At 37.5% G+C, this 21,426-nt stretch overlaps 2 protein-coding genes across 3 annotated transcripts; one reads left to right on the top strand and one right to left on the bottom strand.

Annotated features, from left to right (window-relative positions):
• The first annotated feature begins 10,236 nt into the window (after window positions 1–10,236).
• Window positions 10,237–11,991, top strand: LOC141668560 (ubiquitin-conjugating enzyme E2 20-like). The gene is made up of 6 exons (XM_074475496.1): window positions 10,237–10,444; window positions 10,823–10,850; window positions 10,976–11,203; window positions 11,297–11,360; window positions 11,490–11,549; window positions 11,690–11,991. The coding sequence occupies exons 1-6, from the start codon at window positions 10,332–10,334 to the stop codon at window positions 11,731–11,733; spliced, it is 537 nt and encodes a 178-aa protein (XP_074331597.1). The 5' UTR covers window positions 10,237–10,331; the 3' UTR covers window positions 11,734–11,991.
• A 1,964-nt stretch (window positions 11,992–13,955) lies between these two features.
• Window positions 13,956–21,053, bottom strand: LOC141668548 (hexokinase-3-like). 2 transcript variants are annotated; one of them, XM_074475476.1, is made up of 9 exons: window positions 20,782–21,053; window positions 18,784–18,934; window positions 18,513–18,695; window positions 17,988–18,062; window positions 16,383–16,538; window positions 16,193–16,291; window positions 15,947–16,089; window positions 14,632–14,713; window positions 13,956–14,545 (listed from the first exon to the last, which is right to left on the bottom strand). In XM_074475476.1, exons 1-9 carry the CDS (start codon window positions 21,051–21,053, stop codon window positions 14,159–14,161), a joined length of 1,548 nt encoding a protein of 515 aa, XP_074331577.1. In that variant the 3' UTR covers window positions 13,956–14,158. The 2 variants fall into 2 exon arrangements, with proteins under 2 accessions (XP_074331577.1, XP_074331585.1); XM_074475484.1 differs by having other exon boundaries at window positions 15,947–16,074.
• Between the last annotated feature and the right edge of the window lie 373 nt (window positions 21,054–21,426).

The raw sequence follows: 21,426 nt of genomic DNA, 5'->3' as shown, positions 1-21,426 counted from the left end.
CCATACTACGCCATTAGCTACGGGGACAGGAAGCTCAGTCTCCTCCTCTAGGACATCCTCAGTAGGGTCATTGTCTGAATCATCAATGGGTGGGCTCTCTGGCTCGAGAATAGGGTCACGCTCAGGAATCATGACATCATCCACAAGATCAACCTCCCTCCTAGGCTCCACTGGTACCTGACACAATAGGCAAGGTGTTACTAACTTAGAGTTGGAATTCCCTTGAGGGTAAAACAGTCAAGACTACCCGTGTAGCCCTACGACGAACTCGACTTGAGCTCTAATTGATTGTTTTATTATTCTTAGGTCTACATATTTTATATCCTATCATTTCCAAGATTTGATAACCTAAGGCTCTGATACCATTTCTGTGGCGCCCCAAAACCCGGGGTGAGGAGTCTCGGAAGCCATGCCATCTAAACTCACACAACTCACACTACAATATGTAAATACTCACGCTTCACGACCCCACACTTATCATACACACACTTACAGGTTATTGTCTTGGAAACGAACCATCATCACTAGAGTACTTTTTATTACAACCCAAATATAATTAGTCTTACTGGGGAGTGACCTTTAGGTAAGGTTAGTCCGCCGGCCAAATATACGTTTCTTGTTTCTTATCTTACATAAACCATACTTATAAATAAGCCGAACTATAAACAACTGAAAACTAATCCAGCTTATTCTGACTACCTGAGGTATAGCACCAAACAATCTACGGAACAGCTGGCCATTTTCTACCTGTTTCCAGGCTGTGGTTCTCATAGTAGGCATCTTGATTCACTGTTGTGTTGTGTCAATTTAAGAAAACAAGTGTGAGCTATAATGCTCAGCATAATAATGTACAGTATGGAAATGACTGTAGGAAATCATCATATATTATATATATGTTTTATTTGAAAATAGTTTTCCTTGGTGTTACACACCTTCTTACGAAAATAATTCTTTAAAGGGGTTTTTATAACCTGCGAATACCTTAATAGTAATCCCAGTACCTAGGCTTGGGTTACGGTATTGCATCTCAATTCCAATTGGAAGAATTTGGACATTCACTGGAGCCACCGCATACGATGATCAGTCGTACTACGGAAATAGTAATATTTTCTACTAGTAGAAGGACGAAACCGTCATCTCTCGGGTATCACCCTGGCCGCATACGGGCTATGTGTCCTCATTTCGGGTATACACACACTTCGCAGGTCCATAGGTACATATTGTACCGTCTCCTACGGTACCAGTAGCCTATCCAATACACGAAGTACTTGGATTCTACCCCTCCCTTGTCCTTTAGGAAATCCTATCATGTCTTGAGAACTCGAACCACATCGAAGTTCCTCCAAGCGTTTTGCTTGTTGATAGGCATAGCTTTACTGTATATATATATATGTACTTCCGAAAGTTTCGGAGGAAGTACTATGGATGTGAGTTGACCGTTGTCAACGGATAATCAATAAGGGGGGGAGTTTCTCCTTGAAACTATATTCAAAATATTAATAAGTCGGGATAATATTCACCGACGATCTGAAATTATTCGAATGATACTTCTAAATCAGAAAGTATGTTTTATATCAGGATCTATGATTTTTAAATCAATAATAATCCTTTAATAAATAATAATTAATTAAATAATAGACTACAATTAATTAAATGATAATTGATATTAATCATGCCTCGAATGAGTTTACTCTCTAAAAGGTTTATTTAAAATAATATTCCTCAACTAGTTTGTATCTACATAATTAGTAATCTAACTGATTAATCGGGTTTGAAATAAATAAACGTTGGAGTATACTACTCCCATAATAAAGGGATACGTATATAATATTTATTATCCGAACAATAAAATATAGTTGAGGGAATATGATCGTTGGGAAATCGTTTTAATAAAAGTTTGAGGTCTTTTAATGTTTCGTAAGTGGATGATGAGTCCCTTTTAAAACGTATTATTATGGACTTATACCCGTCCTATAATATCGCCGAATTGATTTCCGAGTTTTATCTTAAATCCCGACCGATCCTCGGTCTTATATAATACGGCACGCCTAAAGTGAAATAACATTTCACGATATATACTTATCGTACAACATCGCTATATTATGCGAAAATTCAACAACTACGTATCATAGAAAACATGGTATTTAAGCGATGATAGTAAAACAATCCTTTCACAATACAACAGTAAAAATGGCGTTGGGTTTGTAAACTTGCCTGGGTATCTCGAGGTGGAGGATGCTCTAGGTTCCGCTCGGAAATCTATAACCATGAACACATTTCATTTCGTTAGGTTCCGTCCTAATTTACGGTAACTCGCACTCATGCGCTACACATTATACACCCTCTCAAATTATACTACCCTTAACATTTCTTTTAAGTCATATTCACTTTATGGTCACTTCATTTTCCTAAGTATCTTGAGTTCATTCTCATTATCGTCGTCGGCTCCGCTTAAGGATTCTTACGTTTCTACTCGCGCGGTCTCGATCCAGCATTTTTATAAAATTGAGAAATCATTATTTTCACTTGAAATTTTTATGAAAGTTAGGAAACTTAATATTTTACTCTCTGTAAAAATTTCATTATTTATGAATACTTTTAAGTCTATCCTTTATATTTTCAAAGTTCGTAATTCGTAGCAGTTTTTGTCGCGTAAATCACTTTTACTAAAACGGCCATAACTTTTGATCCGTAAATCGGAATCAAGTGATTCAACCGCCTAAACGATCCTTATAACATTTTCTATCCTAAACAAAGGTTATTTTTCAAGAATATATAGTTTAAAACTTCGGGACTTTCTGCAGAAACTTAAAGTTACGGTTTGTTGGTTTTAACGAAGTTACGTTTACGATCGGGGTTTCCTTTATGCCTTAACTATCAACACAACCACCAAAAATCATCATATAATCATCAACACACAAAATCATCTCAAGAACATCATGTTCTTGAGGCAACAACAACCAACCTTAAATCTACTTAACTTAATCATCAAGATTTCATCAATAACACTTAGTAACCTAGGTTTACTAACACATACTAAATGGATCTTAAAATGAACCTTAAATAAAGTTGGGCCAAATATGTATACCTTTCTTGAAAGCTTGAGATGTGTTCTTGAGGATGATGGAGGCTTGGAAGTGCTTGGTATGATTTTTAGAACCTAAAACCACCATTGAAATCAAGAAACCAAAGAGAGGTTACTATTCACACTATTCACTAGTGAGTTTCTTGAATTTATTCCACCCATTAAACCTTGATAAAAAGAGATGAAAGATTTTTCTTACCTTAGTTTAGTTGCTAGGAGGCTTGGGAATTAATTGGGTGATTTTACAAGAGCTTGAACTTGGAGTTTTGAATTCCAATTTCTCCTTTTTCTTCTTTGGGGCCGAATGGAACAAAATGGGGATGGGGGGGTATTTATACTACTTGGTTGCTTCTCTTGGATGCTTGGACAGGTTGCTTCTTGGAAGGTGACTTGATATCTTTGCAACTTGATTTTTGTTCTTTCTAGGATAGCATTCTAGGTTTATTCTTTATTGCCAAATCTATGGACATATCTTTGTAGCTTGCTAGCTTACAAGCTAAACTACAAGGTTAGCTCCTTAGCACACTATTTGCTAGCTAGCTTGGTCATCCTATGGTTAGCTGACTATTTGATGAAGTAAACATGGTTACTTCCATACCATGGTTTAGTTAGTGCGTTACGTTTAATTAATCGTTTACGCGTTCGCTTGGTTACTTAACGTTCTCCGTAATACTAACTCGTAATTGGTTCGCAATGCAATTCCTTTCGTATTTATTCCTTATATTTTTATTTATCCTACTTGAATATAAATCCGTAGGATTTTAATCTCGTAATTATATTATGATTCCCGTAATCCTCGATAAGTCGTAAATACGGTCGTTTTTCAAAGTTCGTTTTCTTCGAAAACTAATAGCGTTTACATACACTCATTTGGTACGTATAGTCGTAATATCAATTCCGAAACTCATTTTCCCATGCACTACATAGTGTGGTCTCAAAAGTTTTTCCCCGTCTGTCAGGGTTACTATTCATTAAATATTTTACAAGGTCTCAAAAATTCGAGTTATTATATCCCTTATATAGATGTTAGGAGTCCTTGAATTGGACTTGGGTTAGGAGACTTGGTGGGCAAGTCTCAGAAATAGAATGGACTTTGGAGTCCTAAGAGGTAGGAAGCTGATTCCTTATCCCACGAGGTTCCTTGGAGGCCAATCTACAAGGATTTATTTCCCCTCTAGGACTCATCTTATCAGCTGGCTTATCCCTTATTAATTAATTACGAAATTAATTAATATTCAGGGTTTTGGGCCCTCTCAAATGGGTCTGGTTGTTGGCATAATTCTAATATAATTAATGCCATATTAATTACATACTCAAACCTTATTTTATTCCCTGTCACTTGGCCTCAAACTCTCCATTGACTTGAGCAACTACAAGTTTGAGTCTCCACAGACCTTAAGGTTTTTGGCCCTCACGGCTCTAGCCAAGCCTAAGCCGGCTATCAACGCTTCGTATTCTGCTTCATTATTTGTTGTTGGGAAGTCCAACTTTAAATCATACTCAATTATGAACCCTTCGGGGCTTTGCAAGACTAGGCCTGCACCACTAGATTTTATTTTGGACGCTCCGTCAAAATGAAGAACCCAATATTATTTCAGAGCCATATTTTTATCTTTCTCTTTCTCTTCTTCTTCTGAGGTTACTATCTCTTGCCCCCGACTTCTTGGTCGCTGATGGTGTATTCAACCACGAAGTCTGCTAAGGCCTGAGCCTTGATGGTCATTCGAGGCTTGTACTTGATGTCAAATTCTCCTAACTCAATTGCCCATTTAATGAGCCTTCCACTGGCCTTCGGGTTATGAAGAATGATCATCAAGGGTTGGTCCGTCAGGACTTCAATCTTATGATCCTGGAAGTATGGTCTCAACTTCTCGAGGCTGTGATGAGGGCAAGTGCAAATTTCTTTGTGGTAGAGTAATTCAATTATGCTCCGTGGAGCACCTTGCTTACATAATATATAGGCTTCTGGACTTTCTGTTCTTCCTTTATCAAGACTGCACTCATGGCTTATTCTGATACCGCAAGGTCCAAATAAAGAGTGTCCTCTGGACTAGGTTTGGCCAACAATGGGGCCTCATTCATGTACTTTTTTAGCTGCTCAAATGTCTCTTGGCTCTCAGCTGTCCATTCAAAATTCTTCATCTTCTTAAGGGTTTTGAAAAAGGGCAGGCATTTATCTCCAGACTTGGAGATGAACCTCCCTAGAGCTGCGATTCTTCTTGTCAGCTTCTGAACATTCTTGATGGAGCGTGGTGGCTCCATGTCTAGGATGGCTTTGATCTTATCGGGGTTGGCCTCGATTCCCCTCTTTGAGACCATGTGACCCAGAAATTTTCCAGACCCGGCACCAAAAGCACATTTGGTGGGGTTTAACATCATCTTGTGGTGCCTCAGCACTTCGAATGCCTCTCTGAGGTGATTGATATGATCGGCCTTGGCTAGGCTTTTGACTAAAATGTCATCAACATAGACCTCCATGATCTTCCCAATTAGATGGCAAATATCTTATTCACCCGCCTTTGGTAAGTAGCTCCTGCATTCTTAAGTCCAAAAGTCATAACAAGATAACAAAAGACACCAAAATCAGTCATGAAAGATACCTTGGGGGTGTAATCTTTGTGCATTTTAATCCAATTGTAACCGCTAAAACCATCCATGAAACTCAGCATCTCATGCACAGTGGTGGCATCGATCAGGGTATCAATCCTTGATAGGGGGTCGCAGTCCTTTGGACAAGCATCATTCAAGTCAGTGAAGTCGATGCAGATCCTCCACTTCCCATTGGCCCTCTTCAACATTACAGGGTTGGCCAACCACTCAGGGAATTGTACTTCCTCAATGAATCCAGCTTCTAGGAGCTTCTCGGCCTCCTATTTAATGGTTTTCATCCTGTCAGGGGCATAAGTTCTCTTTTTCTGCTTTACGGCCTTCCGAGTTGTATCGACGTTTAGCTTGTGAGTTATAAGGTTGGGCTCAATCCCAACCATATCAGTTATCATCCAAGCAAACACATAACTGTTCTTTTGTAAGAAAGTCATCAATTGGCCCTTCAAGGGCTTGTCTAAAGATACTCCAATATACGTGACCTTCTCCGAGTCTAAGGAGTCTAGTGGAATTGGGACCAAGTCCTCCGTTGGCCTCCCTCGAAGTTCTTCATTCTCACGGACATCCATGTCTTCTATGGGGAGGACCTGCCCCCCAGTTCCATCGGGCCTAAGTGCTGCAACATAGCAACTGCGGGCCTTTTTCTAATCTCCTCGTGCCTCACTGACACCATTTCTAGTTGGGAACTTTAGTACCATGTGGTAGGTTGAGGGCACGACTTTAAATGCATGGAATCCTGTTCTACCCATGATAGCGTTGTAAGTTGAGGCTGCCTTAACAACCTGAAAGTTTAACATCTGTGTGGCCTCCCTGGGCTATTCCCCAATGGTTACGGAAAGTAGTATTGCTCATTCGACTTGGCATTCCACTGGATTAAACCCGTAGATGGGTGTGTCTGACGGAGTTATTTGGGAATCATTATAGCCCATTCTTTGAAACGTGTCATAGAAAAGAATATCCACGGAAGCTTCATTTTCCACTAGAACCCTCGTGACAGGATAATTTCCGATAATTAGCGTGATAACCAAAGGATTGTCATGAGGAAATTTCAAACCCATAAGGTACGGGTCACCGAACTCAAGCGTCATCTCTGACTTGGACCGCTTAGATGGTTCTCCGACTCATTACCTCCCTCGCATAAGTTTTTCAAGAGTTCCTTGTAGTCCCAGCTGCTGTAGGACTTCATGAGATCATGTTGATCACTAGCCCTCGGGGCTGTGGGTTACAATCCCTTTCGTTACCTCTTCGATCGTCATCCCTTCGATCATTATCTTTTTTTGCCTCCAGCCTCTTCACCATTGGTGAAATGTCTGAACTTCCCTCTTCGGATTAAATACTCAATCTCATCCTTGAGTTTCCTACAATCATCAGTGTCATGGCCAACATCTTTATGGTATCTACAGTACCGGTTCTTTTCTCTTTTCTCGTGGTCTCCCCTTAGTGGCTTCGGCCATTTAAACTCTTTGTCCTTCTCGATTTCCATAAGGATCTGGCTTCTTGGAGCGTTCAATCTTCCATATTCAGTGAACCTTGGTTGCTGATTCTTCTTAGAAGTGGAGTCAGAGCCTTTGCCAGTTTGTGAATACTTGTCCATGGCATCGTACTCCTGATCCGTCTTCCACTTCTTGTTGCCCACGGGCTCGTTACTCGCTGTCGCCTTTTTCATACTCTCTTCAATCTTGATATACTTTCCGGCCCTATCCTGGAGCTGCAGCATGCTTTCAGGAGGGTGTTTGGCCAGGGACATCTTAAAGAACGCATCTCCCTTGTTGTAGGGATATCATAGCTACCTTGTCGTCAAGATCTAGGACTTCCAGGGCCTCCTTCGTGAATCGGTTCAGTTAGTCTTTAAGGGACTCTTTTGCTCCTTGGACTATGCCCATGAGAGAAGCCGAACTCTTCTCGTGTACTCTGTCACTTATGAACTATTTGATGAAAGCTTGGCTCAAGTCTTTGAAGGATCCAATCGAAATTGGGGGTAGATGGTTGTACCATCTTTGAGCCATGCCCGATAGGATTTGAGGGAAGGCCCGACACTTGATAGCGTCGTTCACGGGCTATAGCAACAGGGCGTTAGAGAATGTTCTGATATGGTTAGCCGGGTCGCCAGTAACATCATATGCTTTGATGGTAGGCATCTTGAACTTCCTCGAGATGTGAGCATTCATTATCTCTTCAGTAAATGTTGGGTTTGGATTATCAGGATCTTTTATGGGCATCAGATCACTTGGATCAGCCCTTGCGGCAACAGCTTTCTTGGTGTTGGACCTTACAAATCTATGACAAGAGGAAAACTCCTTGGCCTCGTTGCAGGTGGAAGTCGTGGGGTCAAGTGCATCTTCAAGTCACGCTTTAGCCTTTGGATCTCAGCTTCATGAGCCCTGATCCTCTTTTGTACATCTGGGGGAATCATCCCTTGAGTGTTCCTGGGCTTTTGGTAACCACTAGGCATCGGCTCTTTATCAGCACGCCTCCTCCTTGGTGCGACTTCATCATCCGATGATTCGGAGTCTCTAGCAGAGTAAGGTTCAAAGAACTCTCAATTCTCAGGGATGGGAGCCAAGCCACGGACGTATTTGGGCGTCCTCCCTTGTCCGTCGCCCCGATTAGAGTGTCCAATTACTCCAACCTCAGGGTATAAAGGCATCTCGTAAGGGGGTTAATGGTCACGATCGTGGAGTACTCATACCCAACGGGTTAAGGATTCACTGTTGCATGTAACTACTGAAATTGGGGATTCATCCCTTGTGGAGTCAGGGGATTCGTCCCTGGTGGAGGATCTTGGATTAAGGGATTCGTCCCTTGAGGCTGAGCCTCAGATGCCCCTACTGAGGTTCCTCCTTGGGTGGAGGCGTAGGTTGAGTGCGGTGGTATCTCTACCACTGATGTGATTGTTCGCGATGGGACAGGATCGTCTGTTCCACTATTGTTTGTGCTCCGTGTGTTCACCATGGTTGTTGTAGTCTTCCCACAGACGACGCTAGATATTGTGGAATGAAAACTAGGGTGTGTTAACAATTAATACTAGGGTTTGTGAGTTTCGAGCTTTTAATGGTTGTTCTCGCGTTCGGGATTGTCTGTCCTTACAAGATACCTACGTATCTCTGTGTTGTAGAAAATCAAGCCAAAAATGTAGTTATAGATTGAGGGGTAGTGCCATTTACATAAAGATGAGTTTAGAGTTAGACTTGTGTTGGGAGACTTAGTAGATAAGTCTCCTACTTAGATGGTATTTAGGAGTCCGGTAAGGGAAGGAATTTCATATCGTTCTTTGTAGGAATTGAGTCCGTTTTGGACACATGTTTCTGCTCTCTCAGTCGTTGGGTCTAGTCTGTGAATAGCTCATGTTCGTGGATTTTGACGACCTCTAGTGGTGGGCCTTGACTACTTGAGTTGCTATGAGTTTAGACCAACCTGGTCTATACTGGACTTTGGAAAAGAAGCACAAGTATAATTAATGTGACGCTTAATATATTTTTAGGATGTATTTTCTATCTATATCACGACTGTATCGTGATTCTAGTTTGGTCACTAATAATCAGCATTTAGTTCGAAACAAGTGGATCATTGAAATTCAATTGATGAAATTATAAATACATGTTAATCTAAAGAAGCAACAACATAAGAAAGTGTTATATTTTATCGACTGAAAAAGTTGATTATGTGTGTTTAAAGCATAATAGCTCTTATAATTATGGCATTTAGTTGTTTAATCATAATAACCAGACAAGATATCTTAATTCAGATTGTTGCTTATTTAGAAAAAAGGAACACAATCAGAGACTAACAAAGAACGAGAAACCCAAAATGTTGTTCCGTCAGTCAGATTCAAATTTAATGGTGTTTTTCTTATAGAGTGCTTAGGTCGCTTAATAACAACGGGGAAAAATTACTTGATCATTATTAAATTTTTTACGTTGAAAAGGATAAAATTTTAAATTAATATCTTACGAACAACCTAATATACAATGCATCCTTCATAAGAATATATGAAAAAATAAAATCGAATACAAGAAGTTAGTTTTAAATATATTTCTTATTGAAATAAATTGGTTTTACATTGAAAAATGCTATTTCTAGTTTTGTAAGAAAATTTCTTTCGAACTCCTATAATTTTGTCGCCTAATCCAATAATCATTAGGCACATTTTTTAAAAGAAAATTCTACAATTTTAACTTACCTGATTACTTTTTATTAAATTTTTATTACATGAAGAGGTAGAGAATTTAAATTTTGAAGAAAATATGTTTGAATTTCGATTAAACGTGTTTAATATTTTTTTTTAATATCTTAATAATGGGACGACTATTAGTAATTAGTAATCATAAAAACAAATAAAAAATCAGAAAAAGGGCCGAGGAACGCGAATAGTTGGGCTTTTAAGGTGAGAGAAATAACACGAGCCGGATGACACGGGCCCCTTGACATTTTTCCCCTGGCCCCAAGAAACAAACCCCCAAAAAAGTAGCCGTTAGAAAAGAAGAGTAACGTTCAAATCTCCTCTTTTCAAATCTCCATTTAAACCCTAATCTCTCTCCACATCTCTCTCCCTCTATTAATAAATCAACCTCTCTCTCTCTCTCTCTCTCTCTCTCTCTCTCTCTCAATTTGTGTATTTCTTCTAATTACAATAAAAAGAGAGATGGCTACGATCAACCATCAAGATAACAACAACAGGCAAATCAACAACGTTGCTTCCTCTAAACAGCCACTCCAGACTGTCAAATCCGTTGATACCCAATCTGTTCTCAAAAGGTACTATCCTATTTCTCTAATTGATGTTGATTTATATCTTCGATTGATGGTTTATGATGTGGGTTTCGTTTGTTTTTGCCCAATTTTTTGTATTTTCACTATTTGGATCCGAGATGGTTCAGGATCCGTTCAGGATCCGAATTTTATTTTTAGGGTTTTGATCTAATTTGTAGATAACTCGTGTAAGTGTGATTAATAATTGTTCATATTTGAGTTAATAATTGGTCTATATATGTGTAATTTGCTGATCTAGGGTTTCGTATTTTGATTTTTTTTGTTTTTTGTGAATTGGGGTTCTAGGGTTTTAAGTTTGCTTTTACTTCTCGATGTTATCAGGTTTCTGATTTTAGCTTCTTTGTTTTGATTTTTGTGGAACAGGCTGCAATCTGAGCTGATGTCTTTAATGGTAAGAAAGAAATTACTTTACCTATTTTATATGGCTTAATTCGTATATTATATTCTATGTATCTACACTTAAGGTTATGATTATTTTAATTTAGATTTGATTTTGATTTTATATGGTATGTTTAGATGAGCGGTGATCCTGGAATATCCGCGTTTCCTGAAGAAGACAACATATTTTGCTGGAAAGGAACTATTACGGGGAGCAAAGATACAGTGTTTGAAGGAACGGAGTACAAGCTATCCCTAACCTTTCCGACTGATTATCCTTTTAAGCCTCCAAAGGTTAAGTTTGAGACAGGGTGTTTCCATCCCAATGTGGATATCTATGGAACTATCTGCCTGGACATTCTTCAGGTAGTTTTTTTATTTTACTTTGGCATTTTTCTTTTTCTTATGCTGTCGTTATATTTTGAGATGGTTTGTGATGTATGTTTTAATGATTTGCAGGATAAATGGTCATCAGCTTATGATGTAAGGACTATACTGATCTCTATACAAAGTCTTCTTGGAGGTACTTTTCACCACTTCAATTGGCAATAGTTTGATCATCACACTATTAGAAATGTGGCTTAATTTATATTTTTCTTTCGGCATTTGCAAATTTACTTAATGATGTTGTTTTCTTCTGTCATTAACTCAGAACCAAACACGAGCTCACCTTTGAACGCCCAAGCAGCAGTGCTTTGGGAAAATCAAGAAGGTATGCTGTTTTCCTCACCTAACGTTTTCTTCTGTTGTCAATACCCCTTCATATGCTGTTTTCCTTGTACTATCATAAATCAATAAATCGTTAGGGTGAGTAAATTGTCTGATGAGTCATCTGTTTTTGATCTTTTGCAGAATACAGGAAGATGGTGGAGAAACTGTACAAGCCTGCAGCTTAGCTTCTAGATTCTTTACATTTGGGGAGCGTGAAAGGGGAGGATAAAAGAGATTATTATCATTTTTATAGTACTAGGTCGCATATTGTACTACCTTTCCTCCATTTTCTATTCCTTTGATTGTGTCTTACAGAGAGGGATTTCAATGGCATACCTAGCCAAGATTCTTATTGTGCAACTTTTGCATAAGTAGTATGGATACCGTTTCTGCATTTAGTTTTGGTGATTGAAAAATTGAAAGAAGAAGATTGCTTTGAAATATCCCCTTTCTTAACTTATGGTGACATTCTGCAAAACTGTATTGAGTTATGGAAAATTGCTTAATATGTTGTCTTTTTTTTGTCTTTCGTAGACAAAACTGATATTTACTTTTACAGAAATAAATTCGATACAGTATGTTTGAAATTTATATGATGCAATTAATTGTCAAAAAAAAATATTATGCAAGTCTAAAACAGAGCAAATAACACGGAAGCTCCATACTGCATGTGTTAAGCTAAACTTCTTGTGATCCTACGAGGTTATGATAAAAGTTTCCATCTAAATACTTGTTTTTATCTACTCTACCAAAAGAAGTTCAAGTATCCTAGAGCTTGTTATTGCTGACATTGTGACTAGTCGAAATTGGGTAATAAAAACAAGATTTCAAGTCTCAATGAAATCCAGTTTATTAAACTGGGGTCTTCTATGGGTAAGAAGTTCAATATTTGAGTGGTCTGCAAAGAATTCAGATTGAGCTGATCCGGAACAACTGGAGCAAACGAATTTATGCAAATGAAGCGGAGAAAATTGAAGTTTGTACACGAGCTCATTCCCTTGTCCTGTTAAGGGTTTTAACAACACACTACACATCGTCTTAGCTGAGCTTCTTCTTGATTACAGCGAGAAGTTTTCTGGGACTTTAAAGCAAGCCACGGCAAGGATGTGCAAAGAAAAGAAGTGAGGGGAGACGGCAGGTTAAGCCTTCTCAATACGAAGTGTATCATATACAGTAATCGATTGCAAAGAGAAAGAAATGCGTATAAATACTGTTAGTCCTTTTGTGCAGCAGGAGATTTAAAGGATTCAACTGTCTGGACCAAACCATCACTAGCAAACAACCTTTAAATGCTGCTACTTTGTACGTAGAGTCTCCCAACACTGACTTCCCTTTGGAAAATGTAGGTTAATGATAGTAGTGATTAACCTAGAACTCGCATTTTTAATTAAGGAGCTTCGAAATGCGTTTTCAAAACTCAATCTTAGCAGCGGCGGCCATTTTTACGTTTCATAATGCTTTCTTCTTCGCTTCATCTGATAAGCACTCTTCTTGTCTTCTTTGTCCCTGCTTTGTAAATTCATGAAAGGGCTACATGCACATTACTAGTAGTATGTCTTCAGAAAACAAAATGTTGCAAATTAATGAAGGTTATACTTCTACATCCTTATACTCTTCGTGGGCGTTTGCAACGTAAAAAAGGTCATAGTTCCGAAAATTAGTATTGGTGAAACAGTTTCTTCAAAATCAGGTAAACAAGGCTTTTGCCTAATTCAGTAATCCCTGCCTAAAGCTGTTCTTTCAAATAGGAGTAATGTTAAATTTGATTGAGTTGGGTTGTATCCAATGGAGAATCTTTTATAGCAGCTAACAAGTTCCGCGACTGGTATTATTAATTCATGTCAACTTGTACAAGAGCAATCATGAAATGATAATTTGTAATAAACTTGAATAATACAACCTTTTGCAATAAATTCAATTCCAAGTAATATTTTGCGTAAAAATCAACTCCAGACTAGACATATCACATAGGCAAGGGACCTCCAGCCTATGGACTAATCGTCGGGAATGCTTAGAATCCTAGCAACATTGTCTCCAATTAATACTATAAACCTAATTGCATTTAAATTTTGCTCAAAACATGAGAACTAGAAAAGAAATTACTTATCAGAACGCCGACTTCTAGAAACATCAGGAACTGGTTTACAATATGTAAATGTTGAGATTTAAGAAAACAAAAATATGACAAGACTTTAGCAGATTATGTTAAAGAAGTGACATTCCCTTAACATCAGTCCTATCTCACATACAGTGAACATTTCTGGAAAACAGCCATGAGAACTAGAGTTCTAAACAAACTACCTACTACTCAATATCACAGCTTTCAGGATACATTTAAATGTAAAACAACTAATATACATTACAATAAATACACTTCAAAGAATGAACCAATTTCAGAAACAAGCAATTCAAAAAATGAATAGAACTTCTGGAATTAATAGCTAAATTGTCAACTCCTTAACATATTTATAAATAAATAGAAACACCTACTATGTAACAAATAAGACCTTCCCTTCTATTATATACTATGAAGAATAGAAGATAATGATTTCTACAATTTACAGGGCTATATAGCAACATATAAATATATATCTATATATTTATACACAATTATAGCAACTGTACCGTATCCACGCTAGGGGCTGAATGAGAAGCAGCAAGAAGAGCTGCTCCAATACCTGATCCATCTTCCATTACCTTCAATGTAACATAAGGAGATATATCATCCCCTAAAATTTCAGCAACGGCTTCATTTAAGTACTCTCTGAAAAGGGTATAGCTTGTATATAGTCCCCCTTCAACAGCCACAACCGTTCTTCTCATCTTAATACTGGTTCCACCTCTGCTTCTTCCACTTGTGATCCCACCACTTCCATCACGTCCAATCTTCTTCAAGATTCCAACTATACCAGCTGCTGCCAATCGGGCAGCTCTACGAGCAACCACATCACATACATTTACAACTAGCTTTCTAACCTTTAATGGTACCTCGGAAATCTGGAAGGGAAAAAACAAAGATATATCACTGGAGCTAAGAAACTATATCGATATTTTTAACAAGATTACTTGAGAAGAGGACCTACTCCCAAGGCATCACTCAAAATCTTGGCTACCTCCCTCAAATCATGAGAACTGTCCTCGTGCATAGCAGACATCAAGGGTGTCCTGAAATCATTTGGAATTACAATGATATGTCAAAATTCAGTCCCAAGATAAAGCATAACAAGGATGGGTGAGGTGTATATAACTCCACTGCTTAGCCTTGCTCCTGAGTGATGGGGAGGTAAATTACTTTCATCTCATTTTTGGAGTGAAAGTATATCTAATTTGCAATCATCAACATTTGCTTACGTTCCTTTTAAAACTTGAGGGCACATTTATGAGTGAAAGTGAAACCAATTTACTTTACCCTCCACTTGCTTTCTTTACTTTTAAAAACTCGAGAGCAAGGGGTTAGTGGTTAAAGTTATGCCTCGCAAAGTATTGGATAACCTAACGAGTAAGGAAACCTCAATGTCACTTAAACCGAGGTAACATCCAACTGGATAACTATTTAGTAGTTTATGATTATTTTCTCTATAATTTCATTAGTCATATACAACAGCTTAACGTGCATCGTTTGGTCTTCCAGCTACCCAACTCTATCACTACAGAGCCCTACATGAATTTCCGGTTAGGAAGCTAGACATCAGTTTTTCAACTTCATGCTCTAAGCCATAAACATGTGTCCAACTTTAGGGAGTAATTTATGTTTGTTCTTCACCATATGCTCAAACGTAAAAGAATTTAAAATGTTAGTATAAGGTTTGATGATCCAACTCTTTGCTTGTATCCTTAAGATAGCTTTCTAAGGTATGTTCCTGGGCCCGGGCCAACGACTTCCTATTTTCAACCATATATTCTGCATATATGTGCTTAATAAATTAATTTCACTAGTTCATTTATCTAATTCCCACACTTCATGAGTAAATTAAATATTTTAGAGTAATGCTTGAGACTCTCCAGTTCCTACAAAAGCTTGGATGCTGAAAATGAAGTGTAAAGAATTAAAGCATGCCTTTAATAGGCTACCAGTTACTAATCACATTTTCTGCAGTGCAGAATACCATAGAAAAATAATTCACCAACTTGAGGGGCAATTCTAACATAATAAATCTAAATAATACAATTAAAAGCAGATATGAAATATACTTCATGACCATATGTTAATATTTGTGGCATCACATCAAGATCATCTGGAACAAAGTCAAACTAATTACATGTCCACATAAATTTGGAGGGGATATAATTCATTTGAGTTAAAAAAAATAGTTATACAAAAGTCTGCATATTCATGTACGTAAATGCAAGCATAGCAGTGAATATCCTAGGCAATGAGTGGAGATAGATGTACCGTACCTCAAAACAAAGGGTTCGGATAGCTTAGGAGATGCAGGTCCGAAAATATCCGACTCCAGAGACATTCTAAGAATTACCCTTCTTACAATATCACCTAGATACATCCCTGATATCATTTTCTCAAAACCCTGTCGCAGAATGAGCTAATAAATGAAAATAACAATTTACAAGGCAAAGAGATAAGAGAAAATAATATTTAAATTTTGGAAAAGCAGTGGAAAGAGGAAAGTTAAAACTGAAGTTTACCTGATCATTAGAGTTTGGGCTCTCACCATCTAAATCGATGTCATAACATGTTCTGGGTAAATGAGATGACCAAAAGTTTCCCCACTCCATATTGACTACCTATTGATAGACGTATATGTAAGCAGCTTGCACGAGGTTGCTTGGCATGTTTAAGGATACAATAATATAAGGTGAGTACAGCGAAGCATACCATGCCTCCGGATGTAGTGAGAAGGCCTTGACATTTGATAATAGCATCTGCACGCTCCAAATAGCAGGCATTTGTACCTGTCCCAATTATCACTGCTACAACTGTATCCTCGTCATGATAGTGTCCAAGGGCTAACGTTCCCACAGTGTCATTTACCTGCTCAGAAAAAATTAGAGATATCAGAACAGTGGAACTATCAATAAAAAATATAGAAAACAGAAGTGATACTGTGAAGCACGCTGCGGGTATGGAAGTGCGCGGTGCTGGGATACGGAAATTCGGAAAATTTAAAAAAACGGGGATTCGGGTGCGGGGTGATACGGCAAATATTAAAAATATGTATTATTAATAATTACTTAAATAGATAAAGTAAAAAGCAGCATTCTATTCAAAAAAAAGCAGCATTCTAATTAAACCAAATAGAAGACATGGAATACATAAGTTCATCACCCACACCCATCGTATTAATAAGTACATATATAAACAGAATTAACAAAAAACATCAGCAAACCAAAAGTTAAAAAATTTGAAAGGAGCATTACTGTTATAAGTCAAAAATCGACAACAATTTATACCCAGGTTAAACAAACACATATATGTATATATAGATACGCATATACACACAATCACATATCAGCCCATCATCAAACCACATCGACTATCAGAGAAGATATGAAGAGAAAGTGAGAAACAATCAGAGAAACAAAATAAGGCAACTCTCTTCAATTGGGGGTTCTCCAATTGGTAAGTAATAGATGTAAAATTACGTTTTCTACCCTTTCGGCACCCCTCTTCCCGCACCCCCACGAATCGGATCAGTGAAATTCATGGGTGCGCCCCGTACGCACTGGGCCGCACCCCCGCACCATACACGCATCCCCGCGCAATTATTCACCTAAATGGAGTATCCCCGCTTTCCAGAGGTGATATTATCAATTTGAAGTTACAGATTTTTAACAACCAAAAAAATGAATAAAAACAATAAATGATATCCAGAATTATTGCATATACAACATTTTATGGACCTCTGCATCATTTAACAAAAAATGTGCTCCTGCATCATCTTTCTAAAATTAATCTTCTGTGTCGCGTAAACATATGAATGGAAACACTAGTGCCGTGAATATAAACCAAAGTGGAAAGAGATTTACAATGAATGCTACCATCCATACTCTTCCACCAAAAAGGACTGCTGCTTTTACAACAATTAAAATGTGTTTTTACAGCAGCATAAAAAATTTTATAACTTTCAGTAATTTCAAAGCATAGGCAGCCATTTTCTAAAAGGGATTTACGTTACTCTGAAATTACATCTTACAAACAACACGATTTAATCATTGAGTCTCCTAAGACTGCATATATTTATCTAATAGTCATGTCAATTCTAGTCAGAGAGCCTAAAGGACAGTTCTCTCAGGACAGACTACAATTCCCACAAATAAAACAGAGAACTCTCAGTGGAAATAACCTTATCAAAACATGTTTAATGGATACACAGGCATACACATCATTTAAGGACTATAAGACAACTTCTGAAAGAAGTGAACTAAAATATGACCAACACATCAAATTTAACGATTATACTTGGGCACAAAGGATGCTTACAAGTGCTGCTACCCTCATATCAAGACCTCTTCTAGCTATTGCTTGTTGTAAACTTGCAGAAACATCTCTTCCAACCTGAGATTAGATTTCATTATATTAGTTGCAGTCTTCAGTAAAATACGTTTCGCTAATATTGGCACAGCATAAGAAGGTTATATCAGTAAAACGAAATTTTTAACATATTAGTGCAACATGTACGCGATTCTTCATATAATTACTCATTGTCTCTGTTTAAAGGTAAGGACTCCTTCAATTAGTGCAGAGGCACAATAGCGAACTTGCTGATGTTCGCGAAATTAACCTAATATAAAGGCAAAAAGTAACTGCCACTCATACTAGTGACCAGGATAGAAAATGTAAACACCAGAGAGGAAAAAGCATCCACTTTTTGTTCAGTGATTCAGTACATTGGATTATCATTATACGTAACACTACTACCGGTGAGTAATTTAATGTTTACTTGAGCACATTATGAGCAACTTTGGAGCGTAATTTTAGAAATTAAATGAGCAGATCCCAACTGACCATGTCTGGTATAGAAAATCCCTTTGTCCATTTGATTAGAGTTCCAGATGAAACAGATAATTGCTTCACCGGAAATGAGAATGTGAAGCCAAGTTCTCTTCCTTTAACTTGTGAAACCTCTACAATATTTTCTTCCCTTTCAACAAATTCCTTTAAGGATGATGCAATAAAATCAAAAAGTTCCTGCCACCAAATGTAAGAACATAATATCAGTTTCCATGGTCTTATACTAGCTAATGTAAAAGAGTGTGTGATGTACAAAGTCCGACACCTCGCTGGTACTTGTCATTAAATGTTCCGGAATTGGTTTTCGGTCCACGTCATGTCCAAGTATAGTTGACTTCTCTTCTCCGAGCCGAACCCTCACAACCCGAAAATTAGTACCTCCAAGGACTAAAGCATAATATGTTCCCTGCTCATCCCTGTGGAATAGAATTATATGAATTGACTCAGAAGCGCAACAATAATGACATAAGATTCAATATGAAAACTAATGGTTTCACTGTGGACATTCAACAACACACGATCACAGCAGAATAAAGCATTTATAACAGTGAAATGATTATGCAACCAACTATAGATCACTTCCCCTTAAATTGACACATTTAAACTTCAAAAGAAATATAGCATAGTGCTGCAAGTATGAAACTTAAAGAATCAAACACTGAATGCTTCTGGCTATTTTCCAATTCAAATTTGGCCGACATAGCTGTTCTACATCAAGTTTAAGAGACCATTAGTTATACGTTAACACCATCATAAATGAGTATGCAACACATATTATACTGTCCAATTTTGCATAAATGTTATTGTCAAGCAATAATTGGTAATGCCACTTCTTGTCCACTACAAGAAATTAAGAACTTCTCATGTTAGGAACTTGTCAATTCTTATACCCACCCCACCACACAACACTAAAAGCAATAGACAGATCCTCAGAATCGAAAATTCTCACTTTTTATAATAATGTCAGTGTAGAAGTTGAAAGAATCTAGCCTGCTTCAAATTTCAGGCCAACTGACCAGTGGAATACACTCTATAATTCAATGGAATATACAACAAATCATATGATAGTTTAACCATAAAAACAATAAAGCACCAACTTCAAGTTACCATATTAACGTAATCAATATAGAAAATGGCAATGCGTACAAAAACCGCAAACTGACAATATCTTACAGCTAATTTCATTTCCAATGTAATAGATAAAAACAATGTAAAAAAATATAGACCAATTTAGAAACGCAAGCACAAACTACTAACTAGCCTCAAAATTCCAAATTGAAAAGAAACAAACTACCAATGAAATACACTTTTTCACCCAAATCCCAATAACTTGACACCACTGGAAGAAAGAATTCATCCATCAACATTAAAACATTCACTACCCAAAAGAAATAAACAATTGGAAGCCCATTACAGAAATATATGCACAAACGACGAACTAGCCTCAAAATCCTGAGTCAGAAATAAATACATAAAGAAACAACGAACAATTAAATACACATTGTCCACAATAAGATGACAGTATAATAGAAAAAACATTAATACTTCAATAATAGGAACCGAATAAACGCTAAATATAAAAAAAGTTTAAAACCACTACAGAAAAAAACACCAACAACTAGCCTCAAAATACCAAACTAAGTACAAGCACACAATAAACAACCAGATACAATCTCTCCAAGATAACACAGCAGCATTTCAAAAGAACGATCATCTTTAATTACATTAAAACCAAACAAAATACACAATCAGACAACATTACAGAATTACACCACAAACCGGTATCTGTCCTCATATTTCCAAACCGAAAACGAACAAAAACACGTAAAACACATTTTCACTCAACAGACTACACCATTCCGCCAAAAACAACCATCTTTCAATCAAAATTACAAAACCAAAAGCAATCAATACACCACTAGAAACTTAACTAGCCTCAAAACCCCAAATTGAAAACAAACAACAATCAGTCGACACACATTTCACTCAACAATACTAAAACAATAATCTTCCAATAATCAAACAAAAAAAACCAACCCGAAACACACAATAAACACAAAAACCAACAAATACACACACAACCAGGCTTCATAAAAAATCAGGGCTTAAAAAAAATTACTCACTTAACATCAATTATTGTAACTACATGGAAAATAGTTTTTTTTACAGATATCAACAGCCTAAGTTAGCCCCCTTAATTCCGCCCCGTAAACCTGAAAACAAAATGAGACTAAAAGGGAAGGACTAATGTAAGTAAGTATACCCATTGGGGAGATTGTGGATGAAAGTGAGGAGCATCTTGAGTTTACTCCCACCTTCAGAAGCCAAACCAGCATGCATCTCAACAGCCATAGCATCTACTACTTGTCTTAATCTTTCTACTGATGTTGAACAACACTCTTCTAACTCTTCCAATACTTTCACCACTTTTCTCCACTTTCTTCTACTACTTACCCTTTTCCCCACCATCACCGCCGCTATTCCGCTCGTCGCCACCGCCACTCCCACCGCTATTCCCACCGCTAGTTTCCCCATTTTACCCCTTAAATATCCAATCTTTTTCACTCTTTTCTTAATCTACAGTCAATACTACACTCTAACAAGCTAATTGATTCGATTTCCATTAATTTTCCCAACTGGGTTTCTTTTTCCGGCGGGTTTGGTGTTTTCCGGAGCCGGCCGGTGGGGGAGTGTGTGTATGTATAGATAGTATGTATTTTAGAGAGAGAGAGGTCTTTGCCCAAAAGTATCGTTGGAAAGCGAAGTGAGGGGTACTTATATTGTTGCTAAATGACTGTTTTACCCTTGTGTAGATTATACGGGGATTTTTGTATATTAAAACGTGATCTTTTTTCATGTGTTTGACCGATTTTGAATTGGTATGATTTGTGAAAATATTTTAAACGAT

This window comes from Apium graveolens, chromosome 1 (assembly GCF_009905375.1).
Source record: "Apium graveolens cultivar Ventura chromosome 1, ASM990537v1, whole genome shotgun sequence".
NCBI lineage: Eukaryota > Viridiplantae > Streptophyta > Magnoliopsida > Apiales > Apiaceae > Apium > Apium graveolens.
The sequence above is the reverse complement of the archived record's forward strand: the minus strand, read 5'-3'. Positions and strand labels throughout refer to the sequence as shown.